Raw genomic sequence first — 25,840 nt, forward strand, 5'->3', positions numbered from 1 at the left:
TACTATTACATGTGTTAGAGGAATATCAGACTTACTTCTTTTTTTGAATTTTTTATTTTTATTTTATTTATTTTCTTATACAGAAGGTTCTTATTAATTATCCATTTTATACAAATTAGTGTATATATGTCAATCCCAATCTCCCAATTCATCCCACCACCACACCCCCTGCCCACCACTTTCCCCCCTTGGTGTCCATAAGTTGGTTCTCTACATCTGTGTCTCAATTTCTGCCCTGCAAACCAGTTTATCTCTATCATTTTTCTAGGTTCAACATATATACATTAATATACGATCTTTGTTTTTCTCTTTCTGACTTACTTCACTCTGTATGACAGTCTCTAGATCCATCCATGTCTCTACAAATGACATAGTTTTGTTCCCTTTTAAGGCTGAGTAATATTCCATTGTATATATGTACCACATCTTCTTTATCCATTCGTCTATCGGTGGGCACTTAGTTTGCTTCCATGTCCTGGCTATTGTAAATAGTGCTGCAATGAACACTGGGGGGCATATGTGTTTGTGAGTTATGGTTTTCTCTGGGTATATCCCCAGTAGTGGGATTGCTGGGTCATATGGTAATTCTATTTGTAGTTTTTCAAGGAACCTCCATACTGTTTTCCATAATGGCTGTATCAATTTACATTCCCACCAACAGTGCAAGAGGGTTCCCTTTTCTTCACACCGTCTCCAGCATATGTTGTTTGTAGATTTTCTGATGATGTCCATTCTAACTGGTGTGAGGTGATACCTCATTGTAGTTTTGATTTGCATTTCTCTAATAATTAGTGATGTTGAGCAGCTTTTCATCTGCCTCTTGGCCATCTGTATGTCTTCTTTGGAGAATTGTCTACTTAGGTCTTCTGCCCATTTTTGCATTGGGTTGTTTGGTTTTTTAATATAGAGCTGCAAGAGCTGTTTATATATTTTGGAGATTAATCCTTTGTCCATTGATTCATTTGCAAATATTTTCTCCCATTCTGAGGGTTGTCTTTTCGTCTTGTTTGTAGTTTCCTTTGCTGTTCAAAAGCTTTGAAGTTTCATTAGGTCCCATTTGTTTACTTTTGTTTTTATTTCCATTACTCTAGGAGGTGGGTCAAAAAAGATCTTGCTGTGATTTATATCAAAGAGTGTTCTTCCTATGTTTTCCTCTAAGAGTTTTATAGTGTCCAGTCTTCCATTTAGGTCTCGAATCCATTTTCAGTTTGTTTTTGTGTATGGTGTTAGGGAGTGTTTTTAATTTCATTCTTTTACATGTAGCTGTGCAGTTTTCCCAGCATCACTTATTGAAGAGACTGTCTTCTCTGCATTGTATATCCTTGCCTCCCTTGTCATAGATTAGTTGACCATAGATGCTTGGCATTATCTCTGGTCTATCTATCCTGTTCCATTGATCTATATTTCTGTTTTTGTTCCGGTACCATATTGTCTTGATTACTGTAGCTTTGTAGTATAGTCTGAAGTCAGAGAGTCTGATTCCTCCAGCTCCGTTTTTTTTTCCTACAAGACTGCTTTGGCTATTCAGAGTCTTTTCTGTCTCCATACAAATTTTAAGTTTTTTTGTTCTAGTTCCGTAAAAATGCCATTGGTAATTTGATAGGGATTGTATTGAATCTGTAGATTACTTTGGGTAGTATAGTCATTTTCACAATATTGATTCTTCCAATCCAGGAACATGGTATATCTCTCCATCTGTTGGTATCATCTTTAATTTCTCTCATCAGTGTCTTATAGTTTTCTGCATACGGGTCTTTTGTCTCCCTAGGTAGGTTTATTCCTAGGTATTTTATTCTTTTTGTTGCAGTGGTAAATGGGAGTGTTTCCTTAATTTCTCTTTCAAATTTTTCATCATTAGTGTATAGGAATGCAAGAGATTTCTGTGCATTCATTTTGTATCCTGCAACTTTACCAAATTCATGGATTACCTCTAGTAGTTTTCTGGTGACATCCTCAGGATTCTCTATGTATAGAGAATACATATAGAGTGTTAGCTCTTCTCTAAATGTTTGATAGAATTCACCTGTGAAGGCATCTGGTCCTGGACTTTTGTTTGTTGGAAGATTTTTAATCACAGTTTCAATTTCATTACTTGTGATTGGTCTGTTCATATTTTCTGTTTCTTCCTGGTTCAGTCTTGGAAGGTTATACCTTTCTAAGAATTTGTCCATTTCTTCCAGGTTGTCCATTTTATTGGCATAGAGTTACTTGTAGTAGTTTCTTAGGATGCTTTGTATTTCTGTGGTGTTGTTGTAACTTCTCCTTTTTCATTTCTAATTTTTTTGGTTTGAGTCCTCTCCCTCTTTTTCTTGATGAGTCTGGCTAATGGCTTATCAATTTTGTTTACCTTCTCAAAGAACCAGCTTTTAGTTTTATTGATCTTTGCTATTGTTTTCTATTTCATTTATTTCTGCTCTATTCTTTATGATTTCCTTCCGTCTACTAACTTTGGGTTTTGTTTGTTCTTCTTTCTCTAATTGCTTTAAGTGTAAGGTTAGATTGTTTATTTGAGGTGTTTGTTGTTTCTTGAGGTAGGATTGTATTGCTATAAACTTCCCTCTTAGAACTGCTTTTGCTGCATCCAATAGGCTTTGGATCATCGTGTTTTCATTGTCATTTGTCTCTAGGTATTTTTTTATTTCCTCTTTGATTTCTTCAGTGATCTCTTGGTTATTTAGTAACATAGTGTTTAGCCTCCATGTGTTTGTGTTTTTTATGTTCTTTTCCCTGTCATTCATTTCTAATCTCATAGCGCTGTGGTCAGAAAAGATGCTTGATATGATTTCAATTTTCTTAAATTTACTGAGGCTTCATGTGTGACCCGAGATGTGATCTATCTTGGAGAATGTTCCATGCGCACTTGAGAAGAAAGTGTAATCTGCTGTTTTGGATGGAATGTCCTATAAATATCGATTAAATCTATCTGGTTTATTGTGTCATTTAAAGCTTGTCCTTCCTTATTCATTTTCTGTCTGGATGATCTGCCCATTGGTGTAAGTGAGGTGTTAAAATCCCCCACTATTATTGTGTAACTGTCGATTTCCTCTTTTATAGCTGTTAGCAGTTGCCTTATGTATTGAGGTGCTCCTATGCTGGGGGCATAAATATTTACAATTGTTATATCTTCTTCTTGGATTGATCTCTTGATCATTATGTAGTGTCCTTCCTTGTGTCTTGTAACATTCTTTATTTTAAAGTCTATTTTATCTGATATGAGTATTGCTACTCCAGCTTTCTTTTGATTCCCATTTGCATGGAATATCTTTTTCCATCCCCTCACTTTCATTCTGTAAGTGTCCCTAGGTCTGAAGTGGGTCTCTCGTAGACAAGATATATATGGGTCTTGTTTTTGTATCCATTCAGCAAGCCTGTGTCTTTTGGTTGGAGCATTTAATCCATTCACGTTTAAGGTAATTATCGATATGTGTGTTCCTGTTACCATTTTCTTAATTGTTTTGGGTTTGTTTTTGTAGGTCCTTTTCTTCTCTTGTGTTTCCCACTTAGAGAGAAGTTCCTTTAGCATTTGTTGTAGAGCTGGTTTGGTGGTGCTGAATTCTTTTAGCTTTTGCTTGTCTGTAAAGCTTTTGATTTCTCCATCGAATCTGAATGAGATCCTTCTGGGTAGAGTAATCTTGGCTATAGGTTCTTCTCTTTCATCAGTTTAAATATGTCATGCCACTCCCTTCTGGCTTGTAGAGTTTCTGCTGAGAAATCACCTGTTAACCTTATGGGAGTTCCCTTGTATGCTATTTGTTGATTTTCCCTTGCTGCTTTCGATAATTTTTCTTTGTCTTTAATTTTTACCAGTTTGATTACTATGTGTCTCGGCGTGTTTTTCTTGGGTTTATCTGGTATGGGACTCACTACACTTCCTGGACTTGGGTGGCTATTTCCTTTCCCATGTTAGGGAATTGTTTGACTATAATCTCTTCAAATATTTTCTCGGGTCCTTTCTCTCTCTCTCCTCCTTCTGGGACCCCTATAATGCGAATGTTGTTGTGTTTAATGTTGTCCCAGAGGTGTCTTAGGCTGTCTTCATTTCTTTTCATTCTTTTTTCTTTATTCTGTTCTGCAGCAGTGAATTCCACCATTCTGTTTTCCAGGTCACTTATCCGTTCTTCTGCCTCAGTTATTCTGCTATTGATTCCTTCTAGTGTGGTTTTCATTTCAGTTATTGTATTGTTCATCTGTTTGTTTGTTCTGTTATTCTTCTAGGTGTTTGTTAAACATTTCTTGCATCTTCTCTATCTTTGTCTCCATTCTTTTTCTGCGGTCCTGGATCATCTTCACTATCACTATTCTAAATTCTTTTTCTGGGTGGTTGCCTATCTCCACTTCATTTAGTTGTTTTTCTGGGATTTTATCTTGTTCCTTCATGTGGTACATAGCCCTCTGGCTTTTCATCTTGTCTATCTTTCTGTGAATGTAGTTTTTGTTCCACAGGCTTCAGGATTGTAGTTCTTCTTGCTTCTGCTGTCTGCCCTTACTTTTTCTTATATTAAAGACATATTTTTCCTATTTCTACTCTTAAAATAATGTTACTAGGGATTGGTGTTGAATCTTATCAAATACACTTTAAGCATCTATAGAAGTAATTTTTTTTGTATTTGATGTAATGATTTGATGTATTATGTTAATAACTGTCCTTTTATTTAATGACTTCTACCCCCCTGACTACAGTGGCTTATTCCTTTACATACTGCATAATGTAAGTTGATAGTATTTGCTTGGCAAAATTGTGGCCATTTTATGTGTCTCAGTATGTATTGCTGGATATCTTAATCCAGTGTTTTCTTGCTGCTCTTTCTTCCCTTTCCTGTCTACCAACCATTTCACTATTTCTACCAACCCTTATTATTATTGGCCAATAGATAAAAGGGAAGAAACCAATATTTTGCATCAGAATCTTGTCTCAAAATTTTAAATAGCCTTTATGATCTTAATGAGTAAAAAGTACCAGGTGGTGAATATCTATAGAGGAAGATTCCCATAAAGCTGGGTTAGCAGGACATCACCTTCCATTATAGATGAAGGCCTGTCCAGCCTCCATTTGACATTTGCTAATGGGAACCACAATTTTTTGAGGGTCTTTCTTGTATCAGGCACTTACATGTACCATATTATTAAAACTTCACACTAATCCTAGGGACTGCATATTAATATTCCCATTTTACAGATGGGGAAACTAAAGCAGGGAAGGGGTAAATAATATGAACCAGTTCAAACAGCTGTTGGGTGGCAGAGCTGGAATTGCAACACAGGGCTGTCTGGCTCCAAAGTCCACTCTCTTTCTATATAGCTACAAGGCTCACAGGACATTCTCTGAAGAAGCAATGGCTCAGTAAAGGGGATAAGATATGGCCATAGATAACTACACTACAAGACAGGATATAATGACTGCCATGGAAGAGGGCCAAGCACAATGTTTTCCATTGTGCTTCAGATTCTTCAGAGAGAGCCATGCTCTTTGGTTGGTGTATTGTGTTCATGCTGCTATGTAATTGAAGATGAGGCTGGAAACTTAGATTGGGTTCCTACTGTGGAACCTAGAAGATGAAGGGGTTTATTTTTTTAAGGGTAGGCCATAGGGAACCATTGTAATTAGTTAAACAAGGGGCTTACAAAGTTAGATTAATATGGATCAAAGAGGGTAAAGATGGGAAAATGAGAGTTCTGTAAGTGGCTAAAACAATATAGACAAGACATAAAGGGAACGTGGTTGAAGAGTGGCAGTAGGAATAGGAGGCTGGGATCTGACTTAGGGTCAGATACAGGGTAGGTTTGTGAAGTTTGTGCAGATAGCAGGCTGGGAGCACAGGAGTGGCGGAATCAAAGATGCCTTCAGGTCACTGGAACATTAGACACTGGAAGAAGGGCTGGGCCACTAGCAGAATGATAGATATTGGAGACAAGGCTGGTTGGTGGGTGAAGAGCTTCTGAAACACCGAGATGGAAGATGGATGTCTCTTTCGAGTTCAGTTTGGGGTCATCTGCCTAAAAATGATAACTGACATTGTGGGAGGTCATTAATGTCTTTTAAGGGAATGGTCTTAGTGATGGTTGGAGAGCTGAAGCTAAGCAGAGATTCTCAGTCCTAGTTGCACACCAGAGTGACCTATGGATCTTAAAACAAAAGCAAGCTAAAATGAAGTAGCTGAAAAAACTCTGTCTCTACGTCTGTTGACTCAGAATCTCAGGAGCCCAAATCCCTGAATAATTTAATAGGCTAATCTGTTAGACAGTCAGAATTGAGAACCACTGAGTAAGGGGTAGATATTGGCTGTAAGTAGGGAAGGAAGAAAGAGTGATACAGGTCTCCTTCCTAACCTGGAAATGAGATGCGCCATCTGGGTTTCTCTAAATTTCCTCTTTCACATCCTTCAAGCATCTCTTCAATTTGCAGATTCGATCAATATCTAGGTAATACTCTAACTGAGAACCTTCTGGTTGCTTTAGCAGGCATGCATCCCTCTTATCATTGAATGTTAAAGAATCAGAGGGTGTGAGAGCTGGAAGGAAGCATTTGTTTTAGTCCAGGGGTTTGCAAACTTTCTTTAGCATGGGATACCTTTCAGAAATCTTATATGAAACACCAACTTGGAAACAGAGAAAAGTAGAAGTGTTCTGAGAGAACCACAGCCTAGAACCCACTTACTTTTCCCACTCGCCCCAAGCAGGGACTTTAGAGAATTCTTCCAGATCAAGAACTTTATCCCACCGGTTTGATCTAACCTCCCCCGTTTCAGGTAAGGAGACAGGTTTTTGAGTAGTGACGTAATTGATCTCACGTGGCAAATGAGTTAGGGTAGATTTCCTAAGTCCTTATACAGTTTTCCTTCCTTCACAGGGTCTCCCCTCTAACATCACCCTAAAAATCCATGTTCCATTTCAACAGAGAAAGGTGTGCAGGGAATCAAATTACCCACAGCAGCTTTGGTACAAGGTTAAGTGAGGGAAGAGGCCGCAGCTCCTGACTGCCCTGAATGATGTGCTTTATCTGCGAGGATCTCATCTGTCTGTACTGCTCCAGTTTCTGCTCTCTCTGGTGATTCTGAGTGGCCTGTAAACTCGTTATCTGGCCAACTCAGGGAGATAAAAAGCCTTGTTAGTTTTAAAGGGAAAGTTTCAGAGGTTGAAATTTTGTCAGCAGGGTGGGCATGAAAAACCTTTTTTTATACATATCTGAGGAAAAAAGTGATGAGACCTAAGGAAGTAAAATTGAAGATGAGAATGGTTAAGTGTCTCTTGCATATTTTATGTGACTCTCAAAAGAGGCTGCTCTGAGGCGTATTGGTCATTTAATATACTTTTGGCATCTAACGTATTTCCTAATTATCCCAAAACCATCTCCTGGCTGCAACTCGACTCCTTGGGAATGTTTGTCACAACAGGAGGAACCAAAAAGTCTAAAGAGGCTGAGGTACGTTTCTGGTTTTGAGGAGCGTTAACTGTGAAGTCCTGTATCTTCTAAAATTTATTCAGAGACTTGAAGGATTCTTCCCAAACAGTTGCATTGAGGAGATGTAACTGTCATGTTATTTATTTGTACTATGTGCCTTTATTGAGTTGAGTTGCTAATATTTAGTCGTATAATCATGGCTTTAGATGAGATCATGAAAAGCTAGTCCATTTCTCTGTTACTATGCAGGAACATATTCAATCACTGAAGACTGCATTCATCTTTTTTTTTTTTTTTTTTTTTTTGCGGTACACGGGGCCCTCACTGTTGTGGCCTCTCCCGTCGTGGAGCACAGGCTCCGGACGCGCAGGCACAGCGGCCGTGGCTCACGGGCCCAGCCGCTCCGCGGCACGCGGGATCCCCCCAGACTGGGGCACGAACCCGCGCCCCCTGCATCGGCAGGCGGACTCTCAACCACTGCGCCACCAGGGAAGCCCTGCATTCATCTTTTTAAGGAGACTTGGAGCATGATGTTCCTTTTCTTAGTGCCAGGTGATTCTATAGGCTGCTATTTAACTCACAACTTCTTGTTCAAGTCTCAGAAAAGAGTGGTTGTTATTTCTAAATTATCTCCCAGCATCCTGTAAGAATATGCACTTCTTTCATTTCTGGCATCATTGCAAATTTTCTTCATCAGTATTGTAAGGAAGGCCCTGGTCTTTGTGTCCATGGGGGAGGCAGTGCTCTAACTACAGATCCATCTTTAATTTATGGTAAGTCAGCAGCAAAACTGCCAGCCTAGAGGCTTTTCCCCAGCTGTGGCAACCTCATGTAGATGACTAAACCTCACAGGCTACTTTGCGTGGTGACCCATCATGCAGGTGCTTATCTTAGTATTGAGTTGTGTCTCTGAGTCCAACTCACATTTATTCATGTAGTAGCACTAAAAAATAAAATTAAAAGTTTAATAAATGAATAATTCAGCTAACACATTCAGTCCTTAATATCTGGAAAATTCATGCTGTTAACATTTTCTCCCTGACTCTCCCTCCTTCTTCCTTTAATTTATATCAGCAGCCAGAGCAGCTGTGGATTGAAATACATATGTATTAATTTCCACATTCCAGCTTTTGCTTCTCCTCCTCCCTTTCTCCTCTGCTTTTGGCCACTCCTTATCCGCAGAGACTGGGGCTGGTGCTTTAGCCCTGCACACTGACGAGACGTGTACCCCAGCTATCCATGTTGTCTGGGGGCTGTGGCTAGAGGTATATAATTATGATAATGATAGCACAGCTTGGATTTACAGAGAATTCCCAGTATACAAAGTACACTCACCTTCATTATCCCCAGAGATGACAAGGCTTGAATCCACACAGGGCAACTCCCTCCTACCAGGAGACTCAAGGAACACTTTGAAGAATGTGCTGAACTTAGTATTTCCCCAAATTCCCTGGTGAAGAGCATTACCTGAGCCCTTGTTAAATAATCAGATTCCTGGACCCCGTATAGACCTACTAAAAATGCACATCTAGGGAAAGGGCCTGGGAATCTGTGTTTATGACAATAGCCCTAGATGATCCTCATCACCAGGCAAGGCTAGAAAACACTGCTCTGGAAAGATTTCCATTGTCCTCCATGGCTCAGTGCCGGCAGTCCTGGGAGGACCCAATGACCAAAGTGCTGGGCATTTATATGTTGCCAGAGGTATGTCAATAGTCATACCTGTTGTGCAAAGAGAGGCCGGGTGCCAGAGATTCTACCCAGGCTACATCCTTGGTCCTAGAGTAGTACTCCAGATGATGGCAAATCCTGAGGGACTGAGGAGTAAAGAGGAAGGGGCAGGGTGTCTCTCAGTAACAATGATTGACCCCCGTTTTTTTTTTGGCTGTGCCAGGTGGCTTGCAGGATCTTAGTTCCCTGACCAGCTAATCGAACGCGGCCCCTGGCAGTGGAAGCCCAGAGTCCCAACCACTGGAGCGCTAGGGAATTCCCTTGACCCCCTCTTAATTGTCTTGGGCCCAACCTAGGTTTGTCGTTTGGAGGTGTTCTTCCTCCCAGGAGGGTTGACAGGTCCATTAGTATAACAGTATACGGAGCTATTCTTCTGCTTCCCAGAGAATCTTCCCTGCTCCAGGGAAGAAATGGACTAGCTTTTCATGATCTCATCTAAAGCCATGATTATACGACTAAATATTAGCAACTCAACTCAACAAAAGCACATAGTACAAATAAATAGCATGACAGTTAAATCTCCTTGATGCAATTGTTTGGGAAGAATCCTTCAAGCTTCTGAATAAATTTTAGTCTTGGAGAGAATGTGGTGGTGACGGACCCGCGGGAGCAGAGGGGCAGGTAGAAGCTGAAGTTCTAGAAGCTGCAACTTGAGACCTTTCACATTTCTGGGGTTATATAAGGCAGCACGGTGCTAGGGTTCAACATGCTGTACTTTGGTTGATCCTCATTCATCGTATCGAAGGAGGATGGTTCCTGTTCTATACCTCAAATTTTAGCTTCCCATGGTGACCTTAGGTATTTATAGAGCAAATTTGAGCATAAAATTTTAGATTCCCAATGATCTTATGCCTTTTTCATTTTTAGAGGATAAATGACCATTGAATTGAAATAAAACAAAAGTTAGCTTTTAGTTATAAACCATTACTGTGTATTTTATTTCTAATAACAATCATGTCACTCTGGGATTGATGAATCTGAAGAAACACGGAAATTTATTGGCTGTGGCTGTGAATCTAGTGATGTGGAGGTGCTGGATTTATGTATGTTAATTTGATTCATATGCAAGTCAAAACATGCATATTTTTAATCAGCGGATGGTTTAATATGCTTTCCACACTTGTAAAAAATGAAAAGTACTGCAAGCTATTTTTTGCCTTGTCACTCATTCTGTTGACAGTATTTATGGTGAACCCAGTGAATGGGGTGCATTTGGGTATAAGACAGAGTTACAAACACAGTAGAAAATAGGTCCCTTTTGCAGAAGAAGATAGGATAAGCGTGGACAGAGATTTTGCTCACTTTATGCTTTGAGGAGTGTTTCTCTAAGATTGTATGTGTCGTTTGAACTTTTATGACTCAAGTGCATTTCTTGTATATTAGAATTTCAGAGCTGCTTTATAACTATTTTTGTTTGACCTTCCTTTGCCATTTTGAACTAAAGTTATTCATTCATTCACTCATTTATTCAGTAAATAATATTATACACCCAGCACGTGTGGCATACGGGCAAGGCAACACACTACACAGAAATTTGATCCCTGCCCTCAAGGAGTTTGTGGTCTAATAGAAAATGTTGCTGAGCGATTGATATAAAACCTCAGATCATCAGCTTAGAAGGTAGCTAATCCTCTCACCACTGTATCCCCAACTCACAGCAGCTATGTTGGATTCTCCTAGAAGGCTTGAGAGGGCCCAGAGCTCCTCTGGGAAGAGAGAAACACAGGTGGCTGGTCTCCTGTGTGAGACTGTGCACTAGAGAGCGGCCCCAGCTTCCTGATACCTCTTTCCAGAGAATGTTCTGCTCTCAGCAGCCTTTGCTGTGTTGCTCCTGATCAATTAGCAAACAATTAAGTTTACAGGGGAAGCTCCTTGTTTAAAAGAATGCTTGGATAAATCCCTCTGTAAAACAGATCCTTTTATATGCAATCATCTCTGCGTTTATTTTCACACTTCTATTAGATTTCCTAAAGTGAGGACACACACAACTCATAGCCTTAGAATGCATATATTGGACATTTAATTTTGATCATATTTAGACTTGAGTAACGTATTTCTATATTTTGAACTATTCTTCAGTTTGTTATTTGTTATAAGTGTAGACTTTTTTATTGTGCTAAAATATATAGAACATAAAATTTACCATTTTAACCATTTCTGAGCATATAGTTCAGTGGCATTAAGTATTCAGTGTTCTGCAACCATCACCACTATTCATTTCCAGAATTTTTCATCATCTCAAACAGAAATTCTGTATCTATTAAATAATAACTCTTCATTCTCTTTCCCCTCAATCCCTAGTAATCTCTATTCTACTTTGTGTCTCTATGAATTTGCCTTTTTTAGGTACTTCTTATAAGTGGAATCATACAATATGTATCCATCTTATTTCACTTAACACGTTTTCAAGATTCAGCCATGCTGTAGCATGTATCAAAATGTCCTTCCTTTTTAAGGCTGAGTAATATTCCATTGTATATATACTGTATTTTGTTTATCCATTCATCTATTGAGGGACACTGGGCTGTTTCCACATTTTGGCTCTCCTGCTTCTATGAACATTGGTAAACAAGTATCTCTTTGGTTCCCTGCTTTCATTTCTTTTGGGTATATGTCTGGGAATGGAATTGCTGAATTATATGTTAATTCTGTTTAACTCTTTAAGGAACTGCCAAACTGTTTTTCACAATGGTTATACCGTTGTGGTTAATTATAAATTTTAAAACTTATTCTTTCAGAGTCCTGAACTCATTCAAATAAATGATTCAGATATAAGACATTCAGTCTTCATAAATGGAACTAGTTTTTGTCCCTAGTAGTTGCACCTTAATGCTACTACTACAGAAAAGAAAAAAAAAAAAGAAAAGGAAAGATAGAACTGGAAGAAGTTTTTGCGGTACGCGGGCCTCTCACTGTTGTGGCCTCTCCCGTTGCGGAGCACAGGCTCCGGACGCGCAGGCTCAGTGGCCATGACTCAAGGGCCCAGCCGCTCCGCGGCATGTGGGATCTTCCTTGACCGGGGCACAAACCCCTGTCCCCTGCATCGGCAGGCGGACTCTCAACCACTGCGCCACCAGGGAAGCCCTGGAAGAAGTTTTTTTATGACTCTGTATCACACTCTACTTCATTGGAATTGTAGCACTTAGTCCATTCTGACCTGTATCCTTACCTCTGTCTGTTTCTTCCAGTTCACTCTTAGGGCAGAAATTATGACTACAGGTGCCTTAATGGGAGATGTGCTCAGTAAATATTTGTTGTTGAATCGATTGATTCTGCCTAATAAAACCTAAATGGATATCTGATGAATCTGCTAATATCTGTTCCCTGCTTCTGGACATTAAGTTCAATGTTCCACCAATTATAGTTCCATTGGAAAGAGATATATCACAGAAGCAAAGTTTTTGTTTGTTTGTTTGTTTTTATAGATTTTCCAGCAGGGAAATTTTTTTTTTTTTTAGATGTTGGGGGTAGGAGTTCATTAATTAATTAATTATTTTTTGCTGTGTTGGGTCTTCGTTTCTGTGCGAGGGCTTTCTCTAGTTGTGGCAAGCGGGGGCCTCTCTTCATCGCGGTGGGCGGGCCTCTCACTATTGCGGCCTCTCTTGTTGCGGAGCACAGGCTCCAGACGCGCAGGCTCAGTAGTTGTGGCTCACGGGCCTAGTTGCTCTGCAGCATGTGGGATCTTCCCAGACCAGGGCTCGAACCCGTGTCCCCTGCATCAGCAGGCAGACTCTCAACCACTGCGCCACCAGGGAAGCCCCAGAAGCAAAGTTTTTATATGGTGAAAGAAACCAAATGGTGAAAGAGGAAATTACTAGATATGATTAGCATGCCTAGTGTTAAATGCGGGCAGATTTTTGTAAGGAGTTGAAATGCTTAACTGCAATATAATTTGATTTGGTGATGGATGAAAAGAAGGGTGGAGTTCGTGGGGTGGGAATGGAATTTTGAGACTGTTTGGAGGTACGAGTGAGTTAGGAATGTAAGGGAGCATGCAAGACTGTTTGCTTAGGAGAAAGGAAACAAAGACCGATACGTGGTGGAAAAGGAAAACACTCAAGGGTTAGAGATACAGGGCAACACGGTTAGAATCTTGACTGATAACCACAGCCTGGAAAATGAGATGGACTTGCTTCTATTCTGATGGGGGATTTCTCCGCACTCTTTGGGGGCACTGGCAAATGGAAAATGCAGTAGGTTTAAATTTTTTTCTCTACAGAATGAGATCAATCATACACAAATATTTGTTCATGAAGAAAATATATCAAAATATTGACAGTAGTTTTCTTTGGAAATGTCATGTGGGAGTCTTTAAATTTTTTTTCTGAATTTTCTAAATATTGTATAATAAGGCTATCCTACTTTGGAAATCAGAGAAAAAGTTAACATTTTTCTCTGAAAGTGCAGTTGCAGAAGTTCACCTAGGACTTCCCTTGTGGCGCAGTGGTTGAGAATCCTCCTGCCAATGCAGGGGACACGGGTTCGAGACCTGGTCCGGGAAGATCCCACATGCCACGGAGCAACTAAGCCTGAGTGCCACAACTACTGAGCCCACGTGTCACAACTACTGAAGCCCATGTGCCTAGAGCCCGTGCTCTGCAACAGGAGAAGCCACTGCAATGAGAAGCCCGTGCACCACAACAAAGACTAGCCCCCGCTCGCCGCAACTAGAGAAAGCCCACACACAGCAACGAAGACCCAACGCAGCCAAAAATAAAATGAATAAAATAAATAAGTTATTTAAAAAAAAAGTTCACCAAGTGTTGATTAGGAATTTTTTGGTCTAAGCCATTGAAGCAGGCTGATTTAATCAGAAGGGAAATTTACTCGAGGAAATAAGCTAATTTATGGAGCTAGAGGGAGGGCAGAAGAACCAGGAGGACCCCCAGGGTCCCAAGGGCAGCCTCAGACTTGTCCAGGGGCTGCAGCGAATGAACTCCAGGTAGTTTTTGGTCTTTTCCTCCCTCTGTGTAGTAGCATGAAGGGAGCTTCTGACTGGCCAAATGTGTGTCACGCATCTGCCCCTGGTAAGGTGAGGGTAGGGCCTGGCACCTTGATTCAGAGGGAGGCCTCGCTGACTATTTCCAAAGCAGTAGGAAATTGAGGTGGTATTTCCAAAAGAAGGTGGAACAGCAACGTCAACAAAATCAACGCCTGTGCTGTCGTTTTGTAAAAGATAGAATTCATTTTGTTACACAAGCAATTATAATTGATTTTTAAAAGTGAAACAACTGTGTTCTGCATATGCTTGTTTAATCATATTTACGAGACAGATATGCTTTCTTTTTATGTTCTTCCTGGGGCCCTGAAAACTAGACTTCTTTAATGGGTATGTGTGGGCGTGGGGTGAGAGGGGCACGGGGTGATACTGATTCTGGGGGATCCTTTGTTTTTTAGAGAAATATAATATTTTAATTTACTCACTTTTTGATGCAAGAACAGTAGGCACAATATTTGATTCATTAACTACAACAAATATTTATATTATGGCCAATTAAAAATGTTTTCAGTTGACCTCATTAGATAATGGATTTGAGGTGGGATGACTTGTTTTAATCAAGGTTCTTTGATTTGCAGATATGAGATGCCCACTCCAAAGTAGCTAAAGCCAAAATGGGGTGCAATGGAAGAATTCTATCTAAAAACTTCTTAAACCTCAAGGATAGGGTCCTCTTGTAGAAATCCAGAAATAGAAAGCCTTTAGCAGGGCCGGAAGCTTTTCAGAGCACAAAATGTACAACGGTTTGCGTGGCCCACGTTGTCAGAGACTCTGCCCCTGTTTCTCTTGGTGTTTGTGCTTCCTTCCTCTTTCTGCAGAGAGAGTGTGAGAGTCTTCCTCCTGGAAACACAGGCCCCTCAGCTCTCCTAAAAAAACATCACCTCCATTTCAGCCACATGCAGGGATTCCTTTGTTTAAGGAACGCCAACATGGAGAGAGACAGACTCTGGGGCTGGCCTGGCGTGGATCCACCCAGGCCTGTCAGCTGTGAAGTATGAGTGTGGTCGGAGGTGGGGAAGCATTTTGTGGTTGAGAAAGTGAGAGAAAGGGGTGGGTGTAAGCTGGTCAGACTGTGCTAAACGTTCCCCCTGTATTGTTGAAGACGGACAGGAACAGTTGGGGAAGAGAGGAGAGGGGAGGGAAAAGGAGAAAAAGGGTGGTACTGAGAGAAACGTGGAAACACTGGTGGTGATTCAAGAAGAGAAAATCAAAGGGTCAGGAGAGAACGCCAGAAGGATGGAGAGTGTTTAAAACAGAATACTTTGAGCTGAATGAAACTGAAAACCTCTCTCACAGTGCCTTAACGAACAAGTTCTCTCCTGTGACAGGAAGTCCTGAACAGGCTGAAGTCAGCCAGGCAGTGATGGCATGAAGCCTAGGCTCTTTGCACTTTCTCACTGCCATGCTTGGTATGGTCTTTCTTATTGTCAGGCTGTAGAGGACTCAGGTGTCACATCCAAACACAATTACACCCAAGGCCAAAAGGAAAACATCTCTTAGATGTGAGGAAGCTCCCAGAAGATTCTCCTCATTGGTCAGACTTGTGTCTCATGCCCATTTCTGAACTGAACACTGGTAAGAGCCAGGTTCGGCTCACCCATTGGAGCTGACCTTCCCAGGCCTATGGCTGTGAAGAGAGGGGGGACATTGGAACATTAGGTGGGTAGACAACCACCCGTGCTGGCCACAGAGAAGGAAAAGAAAAATACAGGACTGGAGGAGCAGAGAGACAGACAGTGAAAGAGAGAGAGGAGGGAGGCAGAAAGTCGGTGGGGAGAATGAAATACAGAGTCAAGCTCACTAAATTTGGTGTCTTAGGTTAAAACCCTCTTGTCATATCCTGCTTTTTAGGCAACTGTTAGGAGAACGTGCTTTACTTGTTCTTACTGCCATTTGAAAGGCTGATTAACTTTTCAGTAATTAAACTTATTAACCATTTTTTCAACGTCAGAATTATAAAGGAGATGGCTGTAGCTGTCTCCAGGGAGAAAACTACTCTCCTTTTTTTTCCTGCTTAAAATAGGCCAGAATTTATTGAGTCATGAAAGGTGGTGCCGAAAGAAATATAATGATTACTTAGTTATTTGTTTATGTCTTTATTTATAATTTTATCTTTGTCATTGTAAAAGCAGTATAACCACATTAAATAAAAAAGAAACGAGAAACGTGAAAACAAAATCACCCACAATCCCACAGTTGAACAACCATTATTTGTCAAGAATTCACGCCTAACTTTTTTCATAGAATTGCATACAATTTTGTAGATTGATTTGTTTTTCAAAACAGGTATATCATATACATGGTACAAATTTTGAAAACAAACAAAATATATATATATATTTTTTATATATTGAAAAATAAAGCAGGCCTCCCTCCCATCATATCTTTAGGCCTCTAGTCTGCCCCCTGCCCCTCAAACCACTACTACAAGTTTATTTTCTTCTATACATAGCCTACCCATTAACAAGGAAATATGTGCATATATAAATTTTCCACTCTCCTTTGCCAACCTGCTTTATTATATTTTTTTTTTACAAAATGGTAGCCTACTCTGTATACTATTTTGCACCTTGCTTTTTTCATCTAACTTTATATTACTTGGAGATATTTCCACAAAATTAAAATTGAACATTATAATGTATTCACACATGGCCACATACTCTTTATAATCATCCTTTTTTAAAATTAATTTTTATTGGCATATAGTTGCTTTACGATGTGTTAGTTTCTGCTGTACAGCAAAGTGAATCAGTTATATGTATACATATATCCCCTCTTTTTTTGGATTTCCTTCTGATTTAGGTCACCACAGAGCACTGAGTAGAGTTTCCTGTGCTCTACAGTAGTTCTCATTAGTTATCTATTTTATACATAGTATCAATAGTGTATGTATGTCAATCCCAATCTCCCAATTCATCCCACTCCCCCTTCCCCCCTTGGTATCCTTAAGTTTGGTCTCTACATCTGTGTCTCTGTTTCTGCTTTGCAAATAAGTTCATCTGTACCATTTTTCTATATTCCACATATAAGCAATTAGAATCAACATCCTTAATGTCTGTAAAAGTTTTGAGTAAATGATTTATCCTTTTTTTTTTTTTTTTGGCTGTGCCATGCGGCATGCTGGATCCTAGTTCCCCGACCGGGGCTCGAACCCATGCCTCCTGCATTGAGAGCCCACAGTCTTAACCACTGGGCCACCAGGGAAGTCCCTGATTCATCCATTTTTAAATAAATATTTATCAAGCACCTGAAACATTAGCAGGATGCTAGTAATTCTAAGATTAAAAGGAAATGGTGCACACCCTTGAAGGAGACGTAGCAGAGTGGAAGAGACAGGGAGGGAAATGAGTAATTATAGGTAGTCTCCAAGGGCCAAAAGGGAAGAGTGTAGGAGGCCTTGTGGGGATGAAAGAGGGAGCCTGGAAAATGCTGATCAAAAGTGTTGAGGATAAGTGAGAGAAGAAAGCTCGGCTCACAGACACACGGCAAGGAGTGTCCTTGAGGTAGAGACCAGGAATATGTGCAAAGCAGAGAAACATGAAGTAGCATCATGGTCCAGGTGGCTACAGGGAGTTGGGTATAGTCCCTACCTCTAGCATCTTTAAGTTGTGGCCTAGTCTTCAATATAAATAATGCTGTGATATACAACTTGCAGCATATAACTTTCCCCATATTTTGGAGTATGTCTCTGGCTAGATTCCCAGAAGTGGGACCTCTGAATCAAAATGTAGGAGCACCCTGACCTATGACATATAGTCAAAATGCTTTCCAAATGGACAGTATCATTTTATAATGACACCTGCAATGTATGAGCAAACCATTGCTTATTATCTCTATATCTTTATCACTGGTTTGTTTTAACATCTATTTCTTTAATTACTATAAGGTTAATTTTCACCATATATTTATTACTATTTGATGTCTTTGTATGTGATTTGTTTGTTTTCTGTTTATACTCAATAACTGAGATTCTATATTTTACTTTAGCTGTATGAGCCCTACTTATAGATATTCATACTTTTTTTTTTTTATATTTGCTGCCACTTTTTTTCTTTTTTTTGGTTTAGGTTTCTGTCTAAAATAATGTTTGACACATAGAAGTTTTAGGTATTACCCAGTCATATCCATTGATCCTTTCCTTCTGTTGCTTCTAAGTTGAGGAATACTTCTAGCCAGAGGTTTAACAAATAGTATTTTCTGGTTTGCTTTAAAAAATACATTTAACTCATAAATCCGCCTTGAACTTGCTTTTGACATATGAAATGAGAATTCAACTAGCCCCCCTGCCCCAAATTACCAGTGAGTTATCTGAACTTCCCCTTCTCTGTTGAGTTTTATTTCAAAGGTAAATTCTGCTTAGGGATCAACTCAGTCATCAACTGGATCTAATTTCTAGTCCTTTTCTGAGTTGTGTCATATCAGCTTAAGATAGACCTTTCCTTTGATTTATCCAGGAATCTGCAGGAACTGTTTTATTTATGTACAGAAAGAATTACAATATAGCACCAGTAGGCTTAGGTAAAGCTTGTCAGTGCCTTCCTGTCAATAGGGAATCTGCTGCTAAGAGCAGACTTTACCTTTGAAGCCCACCAGATTGGTGGTAGTGAGTGCTATGCTGTGCGTTTTGGGTGGGTGGAGGACACTTTGGAGGTAAAGAGGGTTATTTCATCCAAACGGCTCAAGTCACTGTTAACCAGTGTCATAATTCTAGAACCTCCTGGTTCTTCCACCTTTATGGGGACCCTGGCTCCTACCTGTGGCCTCAATATAGCCCCAATCCCTCTCAAGGCCAAGTCTACTTAAGTGCGATTTTTATTGCAAGAAAAAGTAACTTCTTGCTCTTCCACGTAACAGGTTGTCAACTAGCTAGCTCGTTTTTAAGAAAAGTGAGAAGTAGTTAACCAGGGAAGCCCTACGACAAAGGTTCTCAAGCATACTTAAGTATCACGTGAGAGCTTAGGAAACATGCAGATTTCTGTGCCCAGTACCAGGTTACACGGGGTGGTACTGGAAAAACTTCCTGATCTCATCTCTTTGTTTCTGAAACTTTGTTTCTGAAGCTTTCTGAAGCCTTAAAAAAAATTCCCACAGATGTTTACACATAGTTCTGAGCGGTTCTTCATTCTATTTCTATGAAATACTGGTACCCGCTTGTCAGCACCTATGAAAGTGCTCCAGGCGGGAGGTAGATACACAGCTAACGGGCACACCTTCTCAGGTAGGGCTCCAACATAATTTCCAGGCACGTTCCATCCTTCCTCAGAGGTCAAAAGCGTAACCGTTCATGATCTATAAACTCAATGCGGATTCCCCGGAAGACCGTCCTGGAACGCCTTGCTGGATTCCTTCTTAGAGTTAAGACCAGTCAAGTTCCTTCGGCACTATTCCGTCTCGTGGGAGCACTTGCAATCCTGGTTTCTGTTGTTGGCAACTGGCCCTAGGGCAAGGATTGTAGCCCGGGTCAGGATTCCTTTGGGCCATCTCTCCTTCCTCGTCCCCATTTCTAGGATAAGCCTATTTCTCCCGCAGGTGGGGAGGTTGGGTTGGAGCCGCACTGGGATTCGGGGGCCTTTCCTATGCAACCCCCCCGATTCGCTCCCCCCATTTCCCATCTCTCTTTTCTCCCCCTTCCCTAACACCTTATCCTTCCCCTTTGCTCCCAGCAAAGTCTACGACCCCTTTCCTCTCCGGCTCAGTGGCCCGGCGTCTTCTCTTGCCACAAAACCGGGTGGTGGAGCAGGGGGCGTGAGTGTGGCTACACCCAGAACGGAGGCTCGTCCGGGGGTCGCGGGGAGGATTCTCACTCAGGATCCCTACTGTCGCCCCAAAGCGACTCTTTCCCCCGCGTCCCCCCAGAAGCTGCCTGCTGCTGCCGGTGGCAGAGGGGGACCCGCTGCTCCTCAACCCCCGTCACTCCTCCAGGCTGCCCCCAATGGGCATGCTCCCCGGGCACCCATACTTCTCCCTCCGCCCGGCCATCCTCCCCACCTACCCCGCTGCAGTGCTCGCGGGTCGGCGGCGCTCCGGGCTGGCCTGAGGAGGGGCGAGGATGGAGGGAGCAGCAGGAGCGGAGAGCGCTGGAAGGAGGGGGCGGTGCGCTTACTTCGTCCCACCGCCATCCGGGAGAGCCCGAGCCCGTGCGCGCGCGCACCTCACCGAGGCTCAGGCGGCGGGAGGCGGGCGGAGCTGCGGGCGGCGCGGGCGGAGCGATCGGCGGGCGGAGCGAAGGGTGGGAGGGAGCTCGCGAGCCGGCAGGCGGGCGAGGAGCGTCTCCTCCAGCATCTGCCGCGGCCGCGTTTGCCCGGAGACTGACCGACGGACGGATCGTCTGGCGGACGGGCTTGGGAGCTCGCCTTGTGCTCGGGGCCAGCTCCAGCGAAGCTCGGGGCTTGCAGCACGCGCTTCCCCGCCCGCTCGCGGCCACCCCGGCTCCGGCGGCCTCGGCGCGCGAGGGGCTGGACGTGCGGGAGCCGCTCTCCGCAGGTCGGTCCTTGCGCTGTTCAGCCCCGACCGCTGCTCTGCGGCCCCCGAGCGGCGTCCCTGAGCCCCAGCACCCCGCCGTGCTGCTCCGAGCAACGGTGCTCAGGGGCTCCAAACTCGGGCTGCCGGGGCAAGTGTCTTCATGAACCCAGAGGATGTCCGGGAAGCATTACAAGGGTCCTGAAGTCAGTTGTTGCATCAAATATTTCATATTTGGCTTCAATGTCATATTTTGGGTAAGTTGGAGCGCTTCTGGGATTTCGACTACCGTGGCCGATCGATTCGCGACGATTTCCCCCACGTTGCTCTCTGCGTTTACTTTCCGCAGCCCCTCGGGCGCTTGCGGTAGCACGGAGAGGCATTTGCCTTCCGCCTTTTCAGCCTGCGCGTTGGAGAGATAAACATTTAATCCTTTCTAGGAACGCGAAGAGGTAAAAAGGAAAACCGAGCCGGAAAGGGGGCACCCAGGCCTTGGGGTGGCTTTTTAAGGGAGGAATAGCGTGGATGCAGATGAAAGAAAGGGCTCGGCAGTTTGAGAGATGAGCAACCACTCGAATGAGATTTACTCCGGGTGGGATATGGCTGTTGGGCTGAGCGTGGTGTCATAATAGGGAAGGCTAATCGGGCAGACCCGACCCTGAGGTCCACCTTCTAACAAGGATCTGATTGGACGAGGGCTTGGCTCCGTGTTGCCGCGGCTGGTCTGTGCCATGTTCAGCGTGTATCTTCTTGCACCATCTCGGGCTTTGTGTAGGATGCAGATGCGATGGTATACGGTTCTGTAATGTGCACGTAAATAACGCTTCCTGCGCGCTCTCCCCCTTCATCTGGAAAGCGCTCCTTTTGCGTAATGGACTGACCAGTGGGCGAGTGGGGTGGAGGGATTTATTTCTCTCTCTGTATTATTCTCAGGATAATAAGAAGTCACCATCAACATATGTTTCAGTGTGTTCGTGCCTCACGTCCTCCTTTTTGAGGAGTGACATAGAGCGGGCCGTTTTGGGGAAACCTTGGAGAAATGCAGAGGACAAGGTGTACGAGGCATGTTTTATGGGGCTACCGGGAGAGCAAATGCTTGAAGGAAAGATTCAGACCATGCTCTGCTGGCACTACAATGTGCTGGGCACCCATTGTAATTAGGCTGGGATGCCTACTCTTTTGTTTTGTTTGAATTCTTTTCCTTGATCTCACAAACATGTTCAGCAACCAGACAAAGAGTTCACTAGGACAAGAGGAAAACGTTCGTTCAAAGACCGTGTTATTTTTCCTTTCCATCCCATCCCATCCCATCCTCTTCCATACTGGGCACTCCTCCTGCCCCCCACTCTTCCCCCCGTGGAAAGTAAAGATGGTGGCTGTCTCGGGGTGGGGGGGCGGTTCTCCAAGTTGCTGTTCAGTGTAGGTTCAGTGTGAGATAAACAATAATCCAGTGGTGAGATGAATAATAATCCACAACAGTCTTAACACAGGGTGTATTTATTTTGATTCTCCTTTAATTTTGGCCATACGCTGTAAACATATACATCGATGAGAATAGTTGTCAATACAGCTCTTTATATTCTTTTTTTCTGCCACACATTTACTAGGCTACTTTATTTTTATTTTCTGTTTTCTATAGCAGTACCTTGCACTGCTCATGAATGTTTTGCAAAAGGAAATGGAAGGGATTGGAGATCACTTTCTGGGCCAGCATGTCATCTGACCTCAGGACTGATGATGGAGGGGGACACATGAATAAATATCAGATCTAGTCTTTCACAGGCCATTTTTGCCAGGGATTGGACATGATTCCTGTTAGCAGTCACCCCCCTCCCTGCAGTCAAACACTACTACAAATACAGGAAGAAGAAATTATTTTCTTTCCTTGCTTCCTTTTTTCAACTCTTGTTGGAAATGTTTAAAAGTCACATTTCTGGGTGAGGCATTTTGATTTTATCTGAACTTGAAACTTTCATAACTTTGAGAGTCAAGGACTACCGAATTGGGACTGGATCTTGTTGGCGTAGTGAGTCCAAGCCTCTTGACTCTACTTGAACACTTCCAAAAGTTGCACATTTCAGCTACTAGGCAACAAAAAGTACCCAGGGGCTTTCTCTGCAGTTTCGTAGCAGGAGGTGGAAAAGAAATAAAGGGATTTGGGCCTGTTTCCCTGACAGTTTGGTGTAATTATGTAGTGTACAGAGACACATTGAGTATTTTCTGTGGATTAGGTTGTAGCAAAACCTCTGGAACTGTGGAGAGCTTCAAAGAATTGCAGAGTGCTTGCATAGAGAGTTGCAGAAGAGAGTCGGCGTCTTGTCTCATTTTGAAGGTCTTCATCTCTTGGGGGAAGTTTTATGGGAAGCCTGAAAAGAGATGTAGGCTGTGGAACTAAACCAGCTACCCCAGGCAGAATTGTTATGTAGATGCCTTTGTTACAAGGGCCCTTCTCTTACTCTGCTTTCTACACACCTTGTCCCTCCTTTCTGTGCCTAAAGCCTTCCACTCATATATGCCCTCATAGCTTTCCTATCCTGCTGTCTGCTTCAAAATTACCCCATATTGGAATCTCTGAGTTTTTAGTACCCTGGTCTCTAGAGTGATGATCAGCAGGAAGGTAGTCATGATACTTGATCACAGTAACTCAGACTAAGATGTTATTGGCTGAAGAACTGGGGTCAGGAATGGGCAGCCTGCTTCTGTAAATTTGTTATTGCTACGTAACAAACAACCCCAAACCTTAGTGGTTTAAAATAAAACTTTATTATATCTGACAGTTCTGTGATTTGACCAGGCTCATGTGGGTGATTTGCACTTGGAATGGCGCATGCAGTTGCAGTGAGATGTGGCTGGGCTGGGGTTAACTGAAGGCTCACTGGAGTGGGATACCCAAGGTGGTACCCTCACGTGACTGGCAGTTGATGCTTGCTGAGAGTTCAGCCAGATTTGTTGGCTAGAGCACCTAAACGTGGCTTTTTCCTGTCTGAGACTGCCAGAAGAAACTTCCAGCCAGTGAAGGCTACTCCCGGAACTGGCCCAGTGTCAGTTTCATCTATTCCGCTGGTTTAAGCACGAGTGGAGCCTGCTCAGCTTCAAAGTGCTGAGGAAGGAAATTCCCTCTTTTGTCAGACAAGTGTCAGGGTCGTGTGGGTTGTGGCCATCTTTGGAAAATACAGTCTTCTGCACTGAGCCTTAATTTCATTTATAAAGGAAAGATAACATTATCCAATAGAGTTGTAGATTCAAGGATGCAATCAGATAAGATATTACCCAGCACAGTGTCTCAGTATTTAACAAATGGTGAATATGGTCTGTGTCATTGTCTGCAGATTTTGTATTAGTTCCATTCTGGCTATAAAACTTCTAGAATACCTTAGCCTGGTACTTTGGCATCATTACTACCAGGTAATGATGCTTCTCTTAATATCTGCCAAGGAGATGAGGCGAATGGATTCCATAGATTGGATCATCACGTATTTGAAAAAAGCACTATGGATCAGTGGACGCCTTGAATGACTTGGGAGAACCAAGTCATTTTTCGCTTCTCTTTGCTGTACAAAGATTAGAAAGCCTTGGATCCTTGAGGCCAAATTTCTCTTTGATGTGCTTGCAAATATTACATGGTATCTTTAAGTGGAGGTTTATCCAAGTTTGATGGCAGAATGTTGCATCTCATTTGTTTCCACAGGGCTTAAATTCAGAGAGGAGAGAGATTTAGGGAACCTTGCCGGGGGCATAAGTATGAAGTCTTATCTTATGATTCACTATAAATTGTAAGATGTTCTGGAATGCTGATACATCAGCAGTTTATAAGTCATAATTTTTGTTTTAATTTGCTAGACATCTGTTAGCTTCGATGGCAACCATATGGGAGTCTCAACTGCCTTTTGAATCACAAGGAGATGGTATGAAGAAAGCTAAATATGGTTATGAAAGTGTCAAATGGGAAAAGTGTAAGAAGGGTGTATAGACCTAAGTGGGGAAAGTAATTGAATACTGACTTGCTTGCTCTGGCCTCTCACTCCTGGGTCAGTGAGAAAGCACTGAAGCATTCTCACTTGATGATATGCCTGGAAGATTGAAATAAAGCCAAGGGGAAAAGTTGGAAAACCAAATAGTGTTTCACCCACCATAAAATTGCCGAGGTGAGCTCATTTAGATGGATCCCTCTGTCTTACTTAATATGTCCACAGTAATCGTTAGTCCCTGGCAAAAGGTGAAAGTAACCTGTATCTTAACAGAGCTTTATAATTGCGACGTCTTTCTTCTAAGCATCTCAAAGCATCTTCCAAGCATATTATGACATCTTTGTGACAGATGTAGAAATTGGAGAACAGAGACGTGGAGTGACTTTTGAAGAACATATCAGGGTTCACTTCTGGAGTGTTAAGTCTTTTTCAATAACTATAGCCCTAGCTTCTCATTTGAGTCTTATTTTAGAAGGTGCTTGTTATTCTAACATAAAACATCAAGTAAGTCATTTACATCTGTTCATGATTGAAAAGTGATAAAGTTTTTGCATATGTCTCAACACCACCCGCAAGCACACAAAAGTTAGGATGAAAATGTTAAAGAGTATGATAGAATAGTAAACCATTGTGTAGTTTCATATTCATAAATATGAAATATTTAAATATTCATAAATTCATATTCATAAATGAAAATGGAGTATTAAAGACTGTTATTAAACTGTTATTAAAGTATTAAAGTGTTCCTGAGTCACAGGCTTCTTTCTATATGTAACACTGATGCCTGTCTTAAAATTCTAACTGCAGGCTTCTGAATCACCATCCTTCACTAGAATATAAGGTCTCCAACTGCAGGGATTGTCTCTCAGTTATTTTCATAAGCTCAGTGTCTAGCATATTGTCTGAAACAGTAGGTGTTTAATAAATGTTTGTTGAATGAATGAATGAATGATGAAATCATTGGAGAGTACATAGGCATCATCTCCTCTACCTTACTATTCAGTGAGGCACTTTCTCTCTTACATCCTGCCAACCCTCCTTAGGATGGATCTGTTTGGGGACCACTTTAATCATTTGAGAGTTTCATCTTTCCTGCAGACTAGGTGTAGTTTTCCCTTGGAACTTCCATCTTCCTAATATACTGTTGTTGATTTTTAATTTTATTTTGAAACTGTCTCATACCTGCAGAGAAATTGCAAGTAGTACAATTGGTTTTTATCCTGAATCGTCTGAGAAAAAGTTGCCAGCATGATGGCTATAACACCAGTACTTCAGTGTATATGT

At 42.0% G+C, this 25,840-nt stretch overlaps 1 protein-coding gene across 2 annotated transcripts in view; it reads left to right on the forward strand.

The window, feature by feature from the left end:
* Positions 1–20,471: 20,471 nt before the first annotated feature.
* TSPAN5 (tetraspanin 5) overlaps positions 20,472–25,840 on the forward strand; it is a 179,768-nt gene continuing 174,399 nt past the window's right edge. For both annotated transcript variants that reach the window (XM_082634022.1, XM_082634023.1), the window contains exon 1: positions 20,472–20,845. In XM_082634022.1, the coding sequence (XP_082490148.1) occupies positions 20,765–20,845 (81 nt within the window). In that variant the 5' untranslated portion in view covers positions 20,472–20,764. The remainder of the gene's footprint in view (positions 20,846–25,840) is intronic.

Source organism: Mesoplodon mirus (assembly GCF_964341445.2).
Source record: "Mesoplodon mirus genome assembly, chromosome: 2".
NCBI lineage: Eukaryota > Metazoa > Chordata > Mammalia > Artiodactyla > Ziphiidae > Mesoplodon > Mesoplodon mirus.